Source organism: Oryzias latipes, chromosome 18 (assembly GCF_002234675.1).
Source record: "Oryzias latipes chromosome 18, ASM223467v1".
In the NCBI taxonomy this organism is placed as follows: Eukaryota; Metazoa; Chordata; class Actinopteri; order Beloniformes; family Adrianichthyidae; genus Oryzias; species Oryzias latipes.
Genome location: NC_019876.2, coordinates 4,448,684 through 4,465,133, shown reverse-complemented (window position 1 = coordinate 4,465,133; position 16,450 = coordinate 4,448,684). Strand labels below are relative to the sequence as shown.

General features: G+C 42.1%; 1 protein-coding gene across 1 annotated transcript in view; it reads right to left on the bottom strand.

The window, feature by feature from the left end:
• Nucleotides 1-4,044: 4,044 nt before the first annotated feature.
• Nucleotides 4,045-16,450, bottom strand: part of LOC101169488 (short transient receptor potential channel 5) — a 275,758-nt gene continuing 263,352 nt past the window's right edge. Inside the window, exons 16-18 of the mRNA XM_023948991.1 lie at nucleotides 16,060-16,101; nucleotides 6,347-6,436; nucleotides 4,045-5,064 (exon numbers count right to left, since the gene is read on the bottom strand). Coding sequence (XP_023804759.1) covers nucleotides 4,045-5,064; nucleotides 6,347-6,436; nucleotides 16,060-16,101 — 1,152 coding nt within the window. The remainder of the gene's footprint in view (nucleotides 5,065-6,346; nucleotides 6,437-16,059; nucleotides 16,102-16,450) is intronic.

The window sequence follows — 16,450 nt, the reverse complement described above, 5'->3', positions numbered from 1 at the left end:
TGAAGATGAATACTTTGGATATTTAATCTATCGTGGGATAGACAATAATATCCCAGGATAGACTAAATATGCACGGAACGGAACTCCTGCGCTAAATAAGGGAACACTGTACAGTATTTGCGATGCTTGTTAGCTAGAGGTAGTGCCTCTTGGTTGAAGACCTCACGTCATGTTGTTGTAAAATGATCACAAATTAGCACCAAAATAGAAACTGTGTCTTATTGGTAGCGCTAGCTGCAGCTCTGCATCAAACCTTTTTTAGACTTTGGGTCCGACCCTGATCCCTGGTTACTGACCTCTGGCTCCAACATGACGAAGTCCATGTCGCAAAAACAATGGTGACTGAACTGACTTCATTTGGTGGAAACCAGAATCAAACCATTTTCTATGGGTGACGTCACACTCACTCGCTCCAGTTTTACCATATAGTCAATGATTACAAGTGAACAATATTTAGAGGTATTGTCTTCAAAGTTTGACTTCTCTGTCGTTTTGCTCTTGTTCTGTTTATTGTAGATACAAGACACAAACAAGAAGAAAAAGATGGTTCTCTAGGAAAACTTCCCATCAATCCCTCTGACCAATCACCTGCCTCTTAGCCCTTCTACAGTATGTGACTGTTTTGCTTTGTCTAACCCTTTGACAATGGAGTTAGCTCAATTGCTGACATTCTTGGTGTCATCGCAACTCATGAACCATTTACACAATTAGCATAATTCAAAAACATTTTAATGCAGAAAAAAGCAGTTTTTGGTTGATATGCAATACTCCGCAGTAGTGAAGCGATCGACATAAATAAGCTGAATTACCTTCACTGCATAAACGGTCGAAGAGTCCTAAGAGTGTGTTATTTACTGTCGCCGGTGACATCTCAGGTGTTAAAGGAACAATTCAAATGGAATTAGACTTAAATTTCCATCTATACTTGATTTACGTTACATGTTTATGGTTAATTTGATGTCAAGGTGCCTCTAAAACACCGTATGTCCGTTCATTATGAAGCATCGGTGGGCCTTGCTGAGAAATGGGAAACCAAGGGTGGAAATGAATCTAAAAGGAAACAAGAATCAAACAAAAATTCAGTGATTTGATGGTTTTCTAATCCAACCGTGATGGATGCAGCCTTTTCTTTTCTAAACCTTTGTAATGGACGGAGAAATTTTCATGGAAGTGAAGCTTTGTCGCAATTTCTAAAAGGAAGATCTACCTTACTTGCGGGTATGCTGGCTTCTTAAGGTACTGAGTTCTGGGTGCGTCACTCACTCCACACGCCACTCATCAATTAAACCTTCATCCTTAACCAATAGCTAAATTCTCTGCCTTCTTTGCTCAGCCAATCACAATCATATTTCTGCTTTTAAAGTCACAGATGTTTATCACTTTACATTCCAGACGCTTTTGTTGGCCCTCCTCCACCAATACTACTTTCTTGACTGGTCTCAACTACCATTAGCGTCTAGGCTCCAGGGTTTATCCATCTACGGTCCGAGCTTATCCCACCAGGATAAGGATGTTATGCCCAGAGCTGAACCGCTCAAAAGACGATGGGCTATTTCATGCACATTTTTGTATCAAAAAAATGCGATTCAATTTTCTCAACAGATGTTGCATCATTTGTTGGTGTACTTAGTTCTTAACATTTTGAGACAGGTTTGGTCATGGCTTGACAGCGAGAAGCATCGTCAGTGTCTGCAGAACATGTCTGAAAAAAACAGAAAACAGAAATTTGTTGCCGGATTGAAACCGTCGTCACTTCAAAAGGACGACAATTTACGCCAAGAGACAGAACGTTTGACCTGAAACTGCTCATCACACCAGTACATGTGCAGAGTATTGGTATGTACCATTGTGTGTGTGTGTGATGCCGGTAAGGGTGGTTGTCTGATCAAACATGCATAATCTCTAATTCATTGCCGACAGTCGTATCATAATCAGTAATATTCAGCAGCCTCCGCTCATGCCAACTCTTTGAAGTCTCTATATCGTGTGACTTCAAGAGAGGAAAAGAATTATGATGAAATTCAAGTGAAATTTCCATTTAAAATACCCCCTCCCCTCCCCTCCCACCGGCAAACACAAAGGCAAACTCCTCCCTGTTTGTGTCCAGACGCTCCTTGTGGTCACCTGTCCTGGTGGTGGTTCTTCATTAAATCGCCCCTTCACTCCGTTTTTGCTTGCACTTCTCCCGTGGTTATAAATAATCGCCATGAATTTCTGTCATCGCAGGAAAGTGTATAGAGGAAGAGCTAAGCGAGAAGCCAGGGTACCGTCTGCAACTCAAACAGAAGCAAAGACAGTCTGGAGAAACTAAAGTAGTCCTGATATTATTAGAAGAAGTCTCTTAATATTATTGTTATCATTGTTATTACTAGTATAACTTATAAATAAAGTTCCTTGGCCCTTTTTGATGCAAAGAGAGAGACAGTGTGCAGGCTGTTTGACAAGAGAGCAAAAGTTCAATGGCATGATTTTATCCGATCCCGGAAAAATCCACCGTCCCAGAGGTAAAGGTGTTGGAAAGGTCGGCCATTTTTTTCCCCCTGAAGCAGGACTCCTCCCATTCAGATTCCAAACCGTATCCCGTTTGTATTCCAGTCGTACGTTTGGTTAAAGGGAAAGACCAAACCGGAACTTTCAAGAACATTTTCCGCCTGGAAAGTCACTTTTGTAATTCCACCGTGTTTCAAAGGAAAGATTTGTACTCCTGGTCTGACAGCAAACTTTTGGTCTCCTTGCGGCAAAACTGCACCAGCAAAGTGGCAGATGCTTAAAAAGACGGTTTGGCTCGATATACTCTTTTTATTTTCAGTCATAGAAGCTCTAACACATGATTCAACTCAAAGTCAGTGGTGACAGTTATAAACTTTAGGCATGAACTGACAGTAAAGCCAGGAGAGGCTCACATTGAAAGCCTTGAATTGTTCCTAATCCCTGCTCCCTTGGGATTTATTTGCAGTGGTTTTGTTAATTCCTGTTCTCCCTGCTGATCCCTTCCACTGAGCGGACGAATGTCATTTTTTTCATGTAGTTCTTATGAAAATATCCACCATTGAGACTGCGTTTTTGTCCCTCCTCCTTAGTGTTGGGTTGGCGACGGCAGAACACTCTGCATAGCATTTAGCTTAAACATGCATGTCTTTGAACTCGATTAATTATGGCGCATCCCACACATGCACAGGGCAACAAGCGCACGCTGGAGTTAAACACTAGCAAGGCACGGAAACATAGTTCCACCTGGACAGAGTGTGTGTGGTACGACCATCGACTGTATCTGAGAACTGGAGAGTGTGAGGCCAACTATAGAAAGTGACTTCCTTCCAACTCCAACCACATGAAGTCAAGTCAGTCTCCAACGAAGTCAATGCATCCATGGCAGCACCTCTGCGTGTTTTCCAACATACCCCGCTCTGGCATGATATGATTGGCTGGACACATCCGAACCAGGCCATCAATCGTGTTTAAGACTTGGAAATCATGCAAAAACACCGGCCCTCGAGGCCTGGAGTTGCACGTCTCTGATATAGGGTATGTGTACGCTTTTTGGCAAAGACAAAACGAGCTCAAGAAAGGTTGGATTCATGATCTAATTCTTAGTTTTTGAGGAAAAACAAAAGACAAATGGTAAATCTTGCTAGCAAATCAGTTAAAAACCCAAGCCCAAGGATCTTGGTAGGATTGAAGACATAAGTAGATGTGGGTCACTGTCTTATTTTTTTAAACATGTCATGTTAGATAAAATGCTGTACAACTAAGGAGCCCCAAAACCTCTTAATCATGCCCTTCATTTGTTGAAAATGTGAAGTATAAACAGTGACTAAGCCCTGAAAAATCCCTATAACTGAAATAGCCAAACCGTCATCATAAACATCTGCCACGCCGGGTTCCTTCTGTCCTCAGAGGGAACTCCACAACTTTTAGGACCTCCCACTTTTTCAGGAAGGTCACACTCCAGAACCCGTCCTTCACAGTCCCACCGTGCGATCTCTGAACCCCTCCTCCCCGTCTCACAGCCATTCAGCAACAGTGAAGTAGATCCTCTCTCTCCTATAGTTGCGTTGTGACAGAGTCCTCTATGACCTCGCAGCTGTCCTCCATGACATCATCACAGGGTCCCACCCACCCACCCAACATCATCCGCATGCCCCCTCTTCCATCCCCGTGGTCGTCCAGCGCCCCTTCCCCGCCTCCACCCAGGAAAACGTCCTCGCTGGAGTCCAGGAGGCGCGAGCTGGACTCAGACATGTTGGAAGCACAGTGCAGGGATTGGCAGGGGCACGGGGGTGGGAGGGGCAGGGTCAGCAGCGAGTCTCGCCCATTCGTTCTCCGAGGCGAGAACGATGGGTTGTCGACCGAGCGGCCCACCTCGTTCAGGTGCGTGTCACTTCTCGTCACATCGGTGAGTCCAAAGTCGGAGTGGCTGTGGCTCCCTAAGGGGCAGAGCAACCCGTCAGAAATGGTGTAGGAGGGCGGGGACTGTAGGGGGAGTGGCGTGGGTGGGGCTCTGCGCTTGGACCGAGAGAACAAGTAGGAGAGGTGTTTGAAAGAGTCTGTCTTTGAGCTCGGAGCCGAGAGGCGCTGGAGCCGGCTCCTCGTGCGAGCCAGTGATGACGTGAGCGAAGAGGAGACTGATGAAGATGGCGAAGGGAGGACAGAGGTGGAAGACGGAGGGAGGACAGTCGTCTTCAGCCCGTTACTCTTTGGTTTACCCTCCTCTTCCTCCTCCTCCTCCCCCCAGCCACTGCCCTCCTCCAGCTCCGCCTTATCCTTTCTTTCAGTCTTTGTCATTCCCGATATGGAGCGCACCAGCGCCGACACGCCAAGCGTGGACTTTCTGTTGTCCGCCACTGGGTTGGTGAAGGTGACGCTCTTTGACTTCTGGATGCCCACACTCCCTCCTCCTCCTCCTTCGCCGCCATCACCCAATTCACTGTCATCTTCCGATGCCATGGCGCCATCGTCTTTTGTCGTCTCGCTGGAGGAGGAGTAGTTCCTTCTGGGAGGACGCCGGTTGCCCAGGAGATCCAGAACTTCGTAGCGAAAACTAGAGATGTCTTGTTTTAATTCCTGCAGTAAGACAAAGGAAAACTGTTAATACTTCAGCAAGTATGGGTTCTTCTTTTCCAGAGTTGTGAATTTTATTCTTTGAAGACACGAATAAAGCCAAAGTTTGTCGTAAATATCAATGAAGTCACAGAGTTGGTGAAGAAGACGGTGAGGGAAGGGAATCATCAGAGGGAAAAATGACACACCAGGCATGTGATACGAGTTCAATAAAGTGCCTTTAGTTCACATTTAGCAACATCAAATATGCACTTTCCTTGGTGTGCTTACCGTCTGAGCAAAGTGCGTATTTGATTTGATTTTGGTCTGTAGTTAATTTGTTATCAACGTTACAGTTCGCTGGGTCATTAAAAACAATAATATGAAATAATCTTGTGGATAAAATCCCAATCACAATCACAACTTTGACATATGTGTCCTAAAATATTCGATTTTTCTCAAAACCTGCCAAGCAGTGTGTAAAAATGCAACTGCTGCCTCCCAACTACAAATGCCATCACACGGCAACCTGCCGATTTTGCTGAAAAATGTGCATTTAGGTAGCAGCGTGGTGGCCTTTGTGGTCTAAGTAGGGGGTCACAAATCAGTCATCTAATAGCAAAGCCTCCATGAGGCAGATCCACTACTTCTTCAAATACTTACTCCCATCCAAATCTCTTGTGACTCAAACACGACCTGTGTTGTATTTTGGTAAAAACCGTCAGTGAGTAAAGATGCAGAACTCTGATTCTGTGAGTATTTCAGATCCAACATTCACACATGCTTTCTATTCTCACAGGACAAGAATGCATCCACACACACCTGATGTCATTTAACTGTGCACCTTCTGCATCTTACCCACTCACAACACACATGCTCACAGGTAAACACACTCCAGGAGTGATCAAGGGATCTGGCTCCAAGTACAACTGATGTTGTTTTTGCTCTGAAAAGCCCAGAGGATGTCTCCACTTCAAAGCTGCTGCTGGGCTCCAAGGGCATCATGGGAAACCAACTCAGAAGCAGAGCGGCTGAAAATTACTTTATGTGCAGAAAACTTGGAAAAAGCCAAGCAGCTCTCCTGACATATTATTGACGGCCGGTATTGATCAGAGCTGTAGAGTTGGGGCAGGAGCAGCTTTTTTAGCGTGGGCGGCTGGTTGTTATCAGGACTTTAATAGATCATTAACATGACAAAAATGTGCAGCATCAGAAAAAACATAAAGTGCCACACTAAGGGCTTCAGACAAGTTTTTGATGTTGACCGTGACTTTTTAGGGAACCGAGTAGCTTATTTTCATGGTACCTTGAAGTTTTCTTCCGTCAGCCCTTCGTCCGTCTTGGCGCTGCGAATCATGGCAGCCACATACCTCTTCACCAGATTCCGGATCACTTCCTGTCGAGGATAAGAACACCACTGTCATTCTTTCATCTGTTGGAGTTGTTTTTTTATTGTATGACTTAAGACAACATGCATGAAGGATGTACAAACCATGCAAATACATTTCCCTTCACACTTTATCGGTTCTGAAGTAAACTGATCTGTAGACCAGATCTGTAGACCACCTAATAGATGTTCGTTCTTGTCTGACCAATTTTCTGCTGTTTCTCCCACAGCTACATTTGGCATCTTTTTTGAACTTCAATAACTTGTTTTTGTTGCCCTAGAGACTCTTTGGGACAATTTAAATTACAAAAGATCTCACTTTGGGGTATGCCATCAACAATGTGTTGTAACTTCTACCTCTACACGCCATCAACATTGTGTTGTAACTTATACCTCTACACGCCATCAACATTGTGTTGTAACTTATGCCTCTACACGACATCAACAATGTGTTGTAACCTCAACCTCTACATGCCATCAACAATGTGTTGTAACCTCTACCTCTACACGCCATCAACAATGTGTTGTAACTTCTACCTCTACACGACATCAACAATGTGTTGTAACCTCTACCTCTACACGCCATCAACAATGTGTTGTAACCTCTACCTCTACATGCCATCAACAATGTGTTGTAACCTCTACCTCTACACGCCATCAACAATGTGTTGTAACTTCTACCTCTACACGCCATCAACATTGTGTTGTAACTTATACCTCTACACGCCATCAACATTGTGTTGTAACTTATACCTCTACACGACATCAACAATGTGTTGTAACCTCTACCTCTACACGCCATCAACAATGTGTTGTAACCTCTACCTCCACATGCCATCAACAATGTGTTGTAACCTCTACCTCTACACGCCATCAACAATGTGTTGTAACTTCTACCTCTACACGACATCAACAATGTGTTGTAACCTCTACCTCTACACGCCATCAACAATGTGTTGTAACCTCTACCTCTACACGCCATCAACAATGTGTTGTAACCTCTACCTCTACACGACATCAACAATGTGTTGTAACCTCTACCTCTACACGCCATCAACAATGTGTTGTAACCTCTACCTCTACATGCCATCAACAATGTGTTGTAACCTCTACCTCTACACGACATCAACAATGTGTTGTAACCTCTACCTCTACACGCCATCAACAATGTGTTGTAACCTCTACCTCTACACGCCATCAACAATGTGTTGTAACCTCTACCTCTACACGCCATCAACAATGTGTTGTAACTTCTACCTCTACACGCCATCAACAATGTGTTGTAACCTCTACCTCTACACGCCATCAACAATGTGTTGTAACTTCTACCTCTACACGCCATCAACAATGTGTTGTAACCTCTACCTCTACACGACATCAACAATGTGTTGTAACCTCTACCTCTACACGCCATCAACAATGTGTTGTAACTTCTACCACTACACGCCATCAACAATGTGTTGTAACTTCTCCCTCTACACGCCATCAACAATGTGTTGTAACTTCTAACTCTACACGTCATCAACAATGTGTTGTAACCTCCAACTCTACAGGCCATCAACAATGTGTTGTAACCTCTACCTCTACACTCCATCAACAATGTGTTTTAACTTCTACCTCTACACTCCATCAACAATGTGTTTTAACTTCTACCTCTACACTCCATCAACAATGTGTTGTAACTCCTACCTCTACACTCCATCAACAATGTGTTTTAACTTCTACCTCTACACTCCATCAACAATGTGTTGTAACTTCTACTTCTACACGCCATCAACAATGTGTTGTAACCTCTACCTCTACACGACATCAACAATGTGTTGTAACCTCTAACTCTACACGTCATCGACAATGTGTTGCAACCTCTACCTCTACACGCCATCAACAATGTGTTGTAACCTCCAACTCTACAGGCCATCAACAATGTGTTGTAACCTCTACCTCTACACTCCATCAACAATGTGTTTTAACTTCTACCTCTACACTCCATCAACAATGTGTTTTAACTTCTACCTCTACACTCCATCAACAATGTGTTGTAACTTCTACTTCTACACGCCATCAACAATGTGTTGTAACCTCTACCTCTACACGCCATCAACAATGTGTTGTAACCTCTACCTCTACATGCCATCAACAATGTGTTGTAACCTCTACCTCTACACGCCATCAACAATGTGTTGTAACTTCTACCTCTACACGCCATCAACATTGTGTTGTAACTTATACCTCTACACGGCATCAACATTGTGTTGTAACTTATACCTCTACACGACATCAACAATGTGTTGTAACCCCTACCTCTAGATGCCATCAACAATGTGTTGTAACCTCTACCTCTACACGCCATCAACAATGTGTTGTAACCTCTACCTCTACACGACATCAACAATGTGTTGTAACCCTCTACCTCTACACGCCATCAACAATGTGTTGTAACCTCTACCTCTACACGCCATCAACAATGTGTTGTAACCTCTACCTCTACACGACATCAACAATGTGTTGTAACCTCTACCTCTACACGCCATCAACAATGTGTTGTAACCTCTACCTCTACATGCCATCAACAATGTGTTGTAACCTCTACCTCTACACGACATCAACAATGTGTTGTAACCTCTACCTCTACAGGCCATCAACAATGTCTTGTAACCTCTACCTCTACACGCCATCAACAATGTGTTGTAACCTCTACCTCTACACGCCATCAACAATGTGTTGTAACTTCTACCTCTACACGCCATCAACAATGTGTTGTAACCTCTACCTCTACACGCCATCAACAATGTGTTGTAACCTCTACCTCTACACGCCATCAACAATGTGTTGTAACCTCTACCTCTACACGCCATCAACAATGTGTTGTAACCTCTACCTCTACACGCCATCAACAATGTGTTGCAACCTCTACCTCTACACGCCATCAACAATGTGTTGTAACTTCTACCTCTACACGCCATCAACAATGTGTTGTAACCTCTACCTCTACACGCCATCAACAATGTGTTGTAACCTCTACCTCTACACGCCATCAACAATGTGTTGTAACCTCTACCTCTACACGCCATCAACAATGTGTTGTAACTTCTACCACTACACGCCATCAACAATGTGTTGTAACTTCTACCTCTACACGCCATCAACAATGTGTTGTAACCTCTACCTCTACACGCCATCAACAATGTGTTGTAACTTCTACCACTACACGACATCAACAATGTGTTGTAACTTCTCCCTCTACACGCCATCAACAATGTGTTGCAACCTCTAACTCTACACGTCATCGACAATGTGTTGCAACCTCTACCTCTACACGCCATCAACAATGTGTTGTAACCTCCAACTCTACAGGCCATCAACAATGTGTTGTAACCTCTACCTCTACACTCCATCAACAATGTGTTTTAACTTCTACCTCTACACTCCATCAACAATGTGTTTTAACCCTTACCTCTACACTCCATCAACAATGTGTTGTAACTTCTACTTCTACACGCCATCAACAATGTGTTGTAACCTCTACCTCTACACGCCATCAACAATGTGTTGTAACCTCTACCTCTACACGCCATCAACAATGTGTTGTAACTTGTACCTCTACACGCCATCAACAATGTGTTGTAACTTCTACCTCTACACGCCATCAACAATGTGTTGTAACCTCTACCTCTACACGCCATCAACAATGTGTTGTAACCTCTACCTCTACACGCCATCAACAATGTGTTGTAACCTCTACCTCTACACGCCATCAACAATGTGTTGTAACTTCTACCACTACACGCCATCAACAATGTGTTGTAACTTCTACCTCTACACGCCATCAACAATGTGTTGTAACCTCTACCTCTACACGCCATCAACAATGTGTTGTAACTTCTACCACTACACGACATCAACAATGTGTTGTAACTTCTCCCTCTACACGCCATCAACGATGTGTTGCAACCTCTAACTCTACACGTAATCGACAATGTGTTGCAACCTCTACCTCTACACGCCATCAACAATGTGTTGTAACCTCCAACTCTACAGGCCATCAACAATGTGTTGTAACCTCTACCTCTACACTCCATCAACAATGTGTTTTAACTTCTACCTCTACACTCCATCAACAATGTGTTTTAACTTCTACCTCTACACTCCATCAACAATGTGTTGTAACTTCTACTTCTACACGCCATCAACAATGTGTTGTAACCTCTACCTCTACACTCCATCAACAATGTGTTGTAACCTCTACTTCTACACTCCATCAACAATGTGTTGTAACCTCTACCCCTACACTCCATCAACAATGTGTTGTAACCTCTACCTCTACACTCCATCAACAATGTGTTGCAACCTCTACCTCTACACGCCATCAACAATGTGTTGTAACTTCTACCACTACACGACATCAACAATGTGTTGTAACTTCTCCCTCTACACGCCATCAACAATGTGTTGCAACCTCTAACTCTACACGTCATCGACAATGTGTTGCAACCTCTACCTCTACACGCCATCAACAATGTGTTGTAACCTCCAACTCTACAGGCCATCAACAATGTGTTGTAACCTCTACCTCTACACTCCATCAACAATGTGTTTTAACTTCTACCTCTACACTCCATCAACAATGTGTTTTAACCCTTACCTCTACACTCCATCAACAATGTGTTGTAACTTCTACTTCTACACGCCATCAACAATGTGTTGTAACCTCTACCTCTACACGCCATCAACAATGTGTTGTAACCTCTACCTCTACACGCCATCAACAATGTGTTGTAACTTGTACCTCTACACGCCATCAACAATGTGTTGTAACTTCTACCTCTACACGCCATCAACAATGTGTTGTAACCTCTACCTCTACACGCCATCAACAATGTGTTGTAACCTCTACCTCTACACGCCATCAACAATGTGTTGTAACCTCTACCTCTACACGCCATCAACAATGTGTTGTAACTTCTACCACTACACGCCATCAACAATGTGTTGTAACTTCTACCTCTACACGCCATCAACAATGTGTTGTAACCTCTACCTCTACACGCCATCAACAATGTGTTGTAACTTCTACCACTACACGACATCAACAATGTGTTGTAACTTCTCCCTCTACACGCCATCAACGATGTGTTGCAACCTCTAACTCTACACGTAATCGACAATGTGTTGCAACCTCTACCTCTACACGCCATCAACAATGTGTTGTAACCTCCAACTCTACAGGCCATCAACAATGTGTTGTAACCTCTACCTCTACACTCCATCAACAATGTGTTTTAACTTCTACCTCTACACTCCATCAACAATGTGTTTTAACTTCTACCTCTACACTCCATCAACAATGTGTTGTAACTTCTACTTCTACACGCCATCAACAATGTGTTGTAACCTCTACCTCTACACTCCATCAACAATGTGTTGTAACCTCTACTTCTACACTCCATCAACAATGTGTTGTAACCTCTACTTCTACACTCCATCGACAATGTGTTGTAACTTCTACCTCTACACGCCATCGACAATGTGTTGTAACTTCTACCTCTACACTCCATCAACAATGTGTTGTAACTTCTACCTCTACACTCCATCAACAATGTGTTGTAACTTCTACCTCTACACGCCATCGACAATGTGTTGTGACCTTTACCTCTACATGCCATCAAAAATGTGTTGTAACTTCTACTTCTACACACCATCAACAATGTGTTGTAACCTCTACCTCTACATGCCATCAACAATGTGTTGTGACCTCTACCTTTACATGCCTCTACATTCAAGTTTGTAACTCTCTGCCTTCCCACTTACAGAAATTATGAACGTATTTAGCCAAAAAGCAGAATTAATCCCTTAATGACGCATTCCTCACTGACAACCATTTGCTATAAAACACCAAATAATGAGCCCTCAAGAAAATGTTACCTAACCCTTTAAAAGGGGCATAGATGGGTCTTTTATGTAACATCTTCACATGGAGTGCCTAAAGTAGCAGGAAATGTGCTTCTCTTTATGAAGTGAATATGAAGGAACTACAGACCCTAGAGCTGCAGCTGATTATAAGCAGATGCTTTCAGGCTTTTCTATTTAGCTGGAAAATAGCAGTTTTTCAAAAAGCTTAAGTTTTAGTTCTGGTCGTCAATTCTGCAACATTACAAACAACTTTCTATCCATTTATTTCCTCATTCATTTGTTACATAACTGAGCTTATTGAAACCATGACTGAAAAGGCTGCAGTAAGTGGGACTCAGGTGAATAGAAATGCGCACTTGGCTGAGTAATGAAGTAATTCAGGTTATTAAACGTCTTTGTTACTGTAGAGAAGCATTGGTGAACTGCCTGGTGCTCTGCTGCAGCTCAGCTGGCTGTTCAGTTTTTCATCTGCTAGGAGTTTATTTCATGCAGTCTGAGCAAGAGATGAGCATGAGATTCATCAAGTGAGCAATCATTCATTTTCAGGGGAGAAACCAGGTACTTGGACCAAACATATAGGGAATTCTGAAAGGACCATCATGGATTTTTCAGTTGTAGGTTCTGTATGGACATTACGTCTGGTCTGAGGGTTAACCCTTTAATATAGAAGCTGTCGCCAGCGATAGCAAATAACACACACTTTGAACTACTGTAGATCTTCAATTTTTTATGCAAATTCCGAAGGATTCTGAAGCTGATTAGATTCTAATCTTCAGAATCAGCTAGTTTACAAAATACCTCAATACTTCGTAGTGTTGCAGATCAGCGTAAAGCTGGATTTCTCCACTTCAGTTGGAATTACGTTAATCACGTAAACGGTTAAAGAGTTACGGTATTTTAAAGAACACTGAAGCTAAAGCTCTGGTGTTTGGATGAAGCTTATCTGCTGGACTATTTAAACGTGTAGTTGTAGAGTTAGATAAGTTCATTCTTCTCTAAGAGTTCTGGTACATCGCCTGTCGGTCCTAGGGGAAAATCCCTCCTTTATGTGGACACGCCTTGGGGTTCTTCCTTTTTTCCGGAATCCGTTTAAAAAAAAAGATTTTTTCCTTACTGAAAGGAGGGTCTAAGGGCAGGGATGCCCAGTTTAATTTAGTCTATTTAGTTTAGTTTAGACATTATCGATTACATTCTATGACTTTATGTTCTTTATGATTTCAAGTTTTTTTTACACAATTACCGTTATGAAGCCCATTCAAATGATGTAATATTGGGCTATATATTTAAAATTGAATTGAACTGATTTGAAAGAGGTCAAATCCAAATTGGCCGCCTTTCAGAGTTTGACAGTTGCACTCTTCCCACCAATTCAAAAAGACTTGGTATGTTTCTCTTGGACGTTCCAAACCCATCCATCCATCCATCCATCCATCCATCCATCCATCCATCCATCCATCCATCCATCCATCCATCCATCCATCCATCCATCCATCCATCCATCCATTCATCCATCCATCCATCCATTTACTTTCTTCCACTCATCTGGGGACAACAGTCTAAGCAACAATGCTCAGACTTCCTTCCCCCCAGTTGCTTCAGCTCCTCTGGGGGGACACAAGGCATTCCCAGACCAGCTGAGAGACATAGTCTCTCCAGCATGTCCTGGGTCTTCCCTGGAGTGGGAAGTGACTTAATGCCTTAGCCACCACAGCAGGCTCGTAAATGTGCCTGCTGCGCTGCTCAGAAGGACTTTCACCATTGGTGGACACCACCAGCTATTTACTAACTGCACCATATTTACACAATGAACTCTTTTGCAACTTTTTCAAATTAACTTGATGGCCCTTTTTTGCTTGAAAATATTATTGCTAGGCATAACTTTTCGCTGGGGTAATTTAACTCCGGGGAAAAAACAAGAATTGGGTGAAAATGAAACCACAATAATATATATATATATATATATATATATATATATATATATATATATATATATATATATATATATATATATATATATATATATATATATATATATATATATATATATACACCCAGAGCATCTGTAAATGTGACTGTATTATCAAGAACTCATAAAATAAGACAGGTCACTTCAGTTGATTAACCGACCAAAGAAAGATTTCACGAGTATTTTGTGCTTAGTGGGTGGCAGCCTTAAACATGCATGCACTACTTCACTTCACACACACAAGAACACGCACACGAATACCCAGCATCCACCCACGACCAACGCCTGTGACTACCAAACAGCATGCCGTCACTCAGCACCTCTGCCAAAATGTGCCACATACTCTGTTATTGAGTCCCAACAACAATTCAGAAAACAAGGATGGAATTAAAGGAACCGTCCGCTTTTGCCAGAAAACAAAGTACTGGCAATGCTGAGTGGATAGTCACTGCCAGTTCTGAGGTGTTGAAGTATAAAAGCTCTGTCTCAGTTGATTTGTTGGACGATTTCCTGTAAGTAATCTAGCCCAATAACAAAAATATGACTCCAGTTGCCAAAATCAAATCAGTTTGGTCATTAAAAACCAACACATGAACTGACAACTTTAAAAGGCCGCTGATTTATGGACCCGTTAGTGCCTTGATCGACTATTGGGGATGTTGTTAAAAATGATGACCGACAGCCTTTTGCCTTCTGGCACATCGTCCCCTCTGGCTCCTATGAATCAGTATGCGGTCTGCCATCCTGACTGGCAGCTAAGCTCAGTGATTCATCATTACATGTTGATGCGACAGAAACTTCAGGTTTTTTAAAAAATTACAGTTAATCTTAAAAAGAAAAAGAATTGACGCATAAAAAATGATGGGCTACGTTAAAGAAAAATGGAATTCTTGAGTAAAAACTGTGCAACATCTAAAAAATAGTCATCCAAACAGTTTTAATTTTAGTGTTTTGTCCAGTATAAACAATGATGGAAAAAATATGTGCAGTAGTAACACTAAACTCCTCCAAACAGTTCGACCACACAAATTGCTAATAAAAAATAGTTTAGAAATATTTGAGGTACATTCTGACCTAAGTTTATGGGGGTTAGTCAAAAAAAATGATGTCATATGATAAATTTGTCACAATAAACTCTGGTAATATATGATTATTATGAGTTTTCCTACTATAAGTCCCCCATCAAAAAAGGGCCATTATTACTTGTGAAAAAAACAGATACAGAGCATGATTGTCTGCAAAAATGAGGACCTGCCAATATAAGAACCTGTTAAAAACACCAGACTGGGGTTTTTAACATGATTCACTATGCAGGTGTAGGCTGTAGTCTTATGACAACATCTTTAAGAATGCAGTACAGCAAATAGCTTCTAGCAGAAAATGAGCAGTATCATCTGCAAAGATGAGGACTTGCCAATTTTTCAAGAGGCTATTAGCTGTATAATCAACAATGTTCATACAATAAAGTTTGAATTTTTTTGTTGAGTGGTTTGCTATTGCTTTTTAAGTTGGGTTAAGGCAAGAGACGAGGGTCAATGGAATTATTCTATATAGGTTTGGGCTCTGTTTTTTATTTTTAAAGCAAAAACAGACATAGCATACAATAAGGATTAGTAATTCATGCAAAAAGGTGACTGTAAACTCAGATTAGAGGATTTAGTGAATCTTTAAAGATGGACTTGTTGAAACAAAAACTCGTTGTGGAAACAGGAGTTATAAATGTTAAACAGGCATGAAGGTGAGTGCAGGTTCTGACCTGGTAATGCTGATTCTGGATCAGGCTGTCAGCATGACGCTCCTGTGAAAAGCAGAAGAACACCGTTTTAACACAATGATCCAACATACATGACCACGTTCTATTTAATTTCCCAGAATTCTGTATGGCTTTGTTTCCACCCTTCTTTTTAGTTTTGTTTCACCTCTGCAGCAATTTTTCTTCCCAGGCAGGTTGATATTTCACACAGAGGTGACCCCAGAATTGAAAGCGTCCACATTGTGAAACAAAAGCAAAACAAACCGCTAACAAATGGCTTTCTTCTGGAAGAATGACACTTTTTTAACTCCACATATAATAAATCCAAAATACTGAGCCGCGTTAGTAATTAATCACCTCAGAACATGTAACATAACTTTGCAAAGCAAAGGAA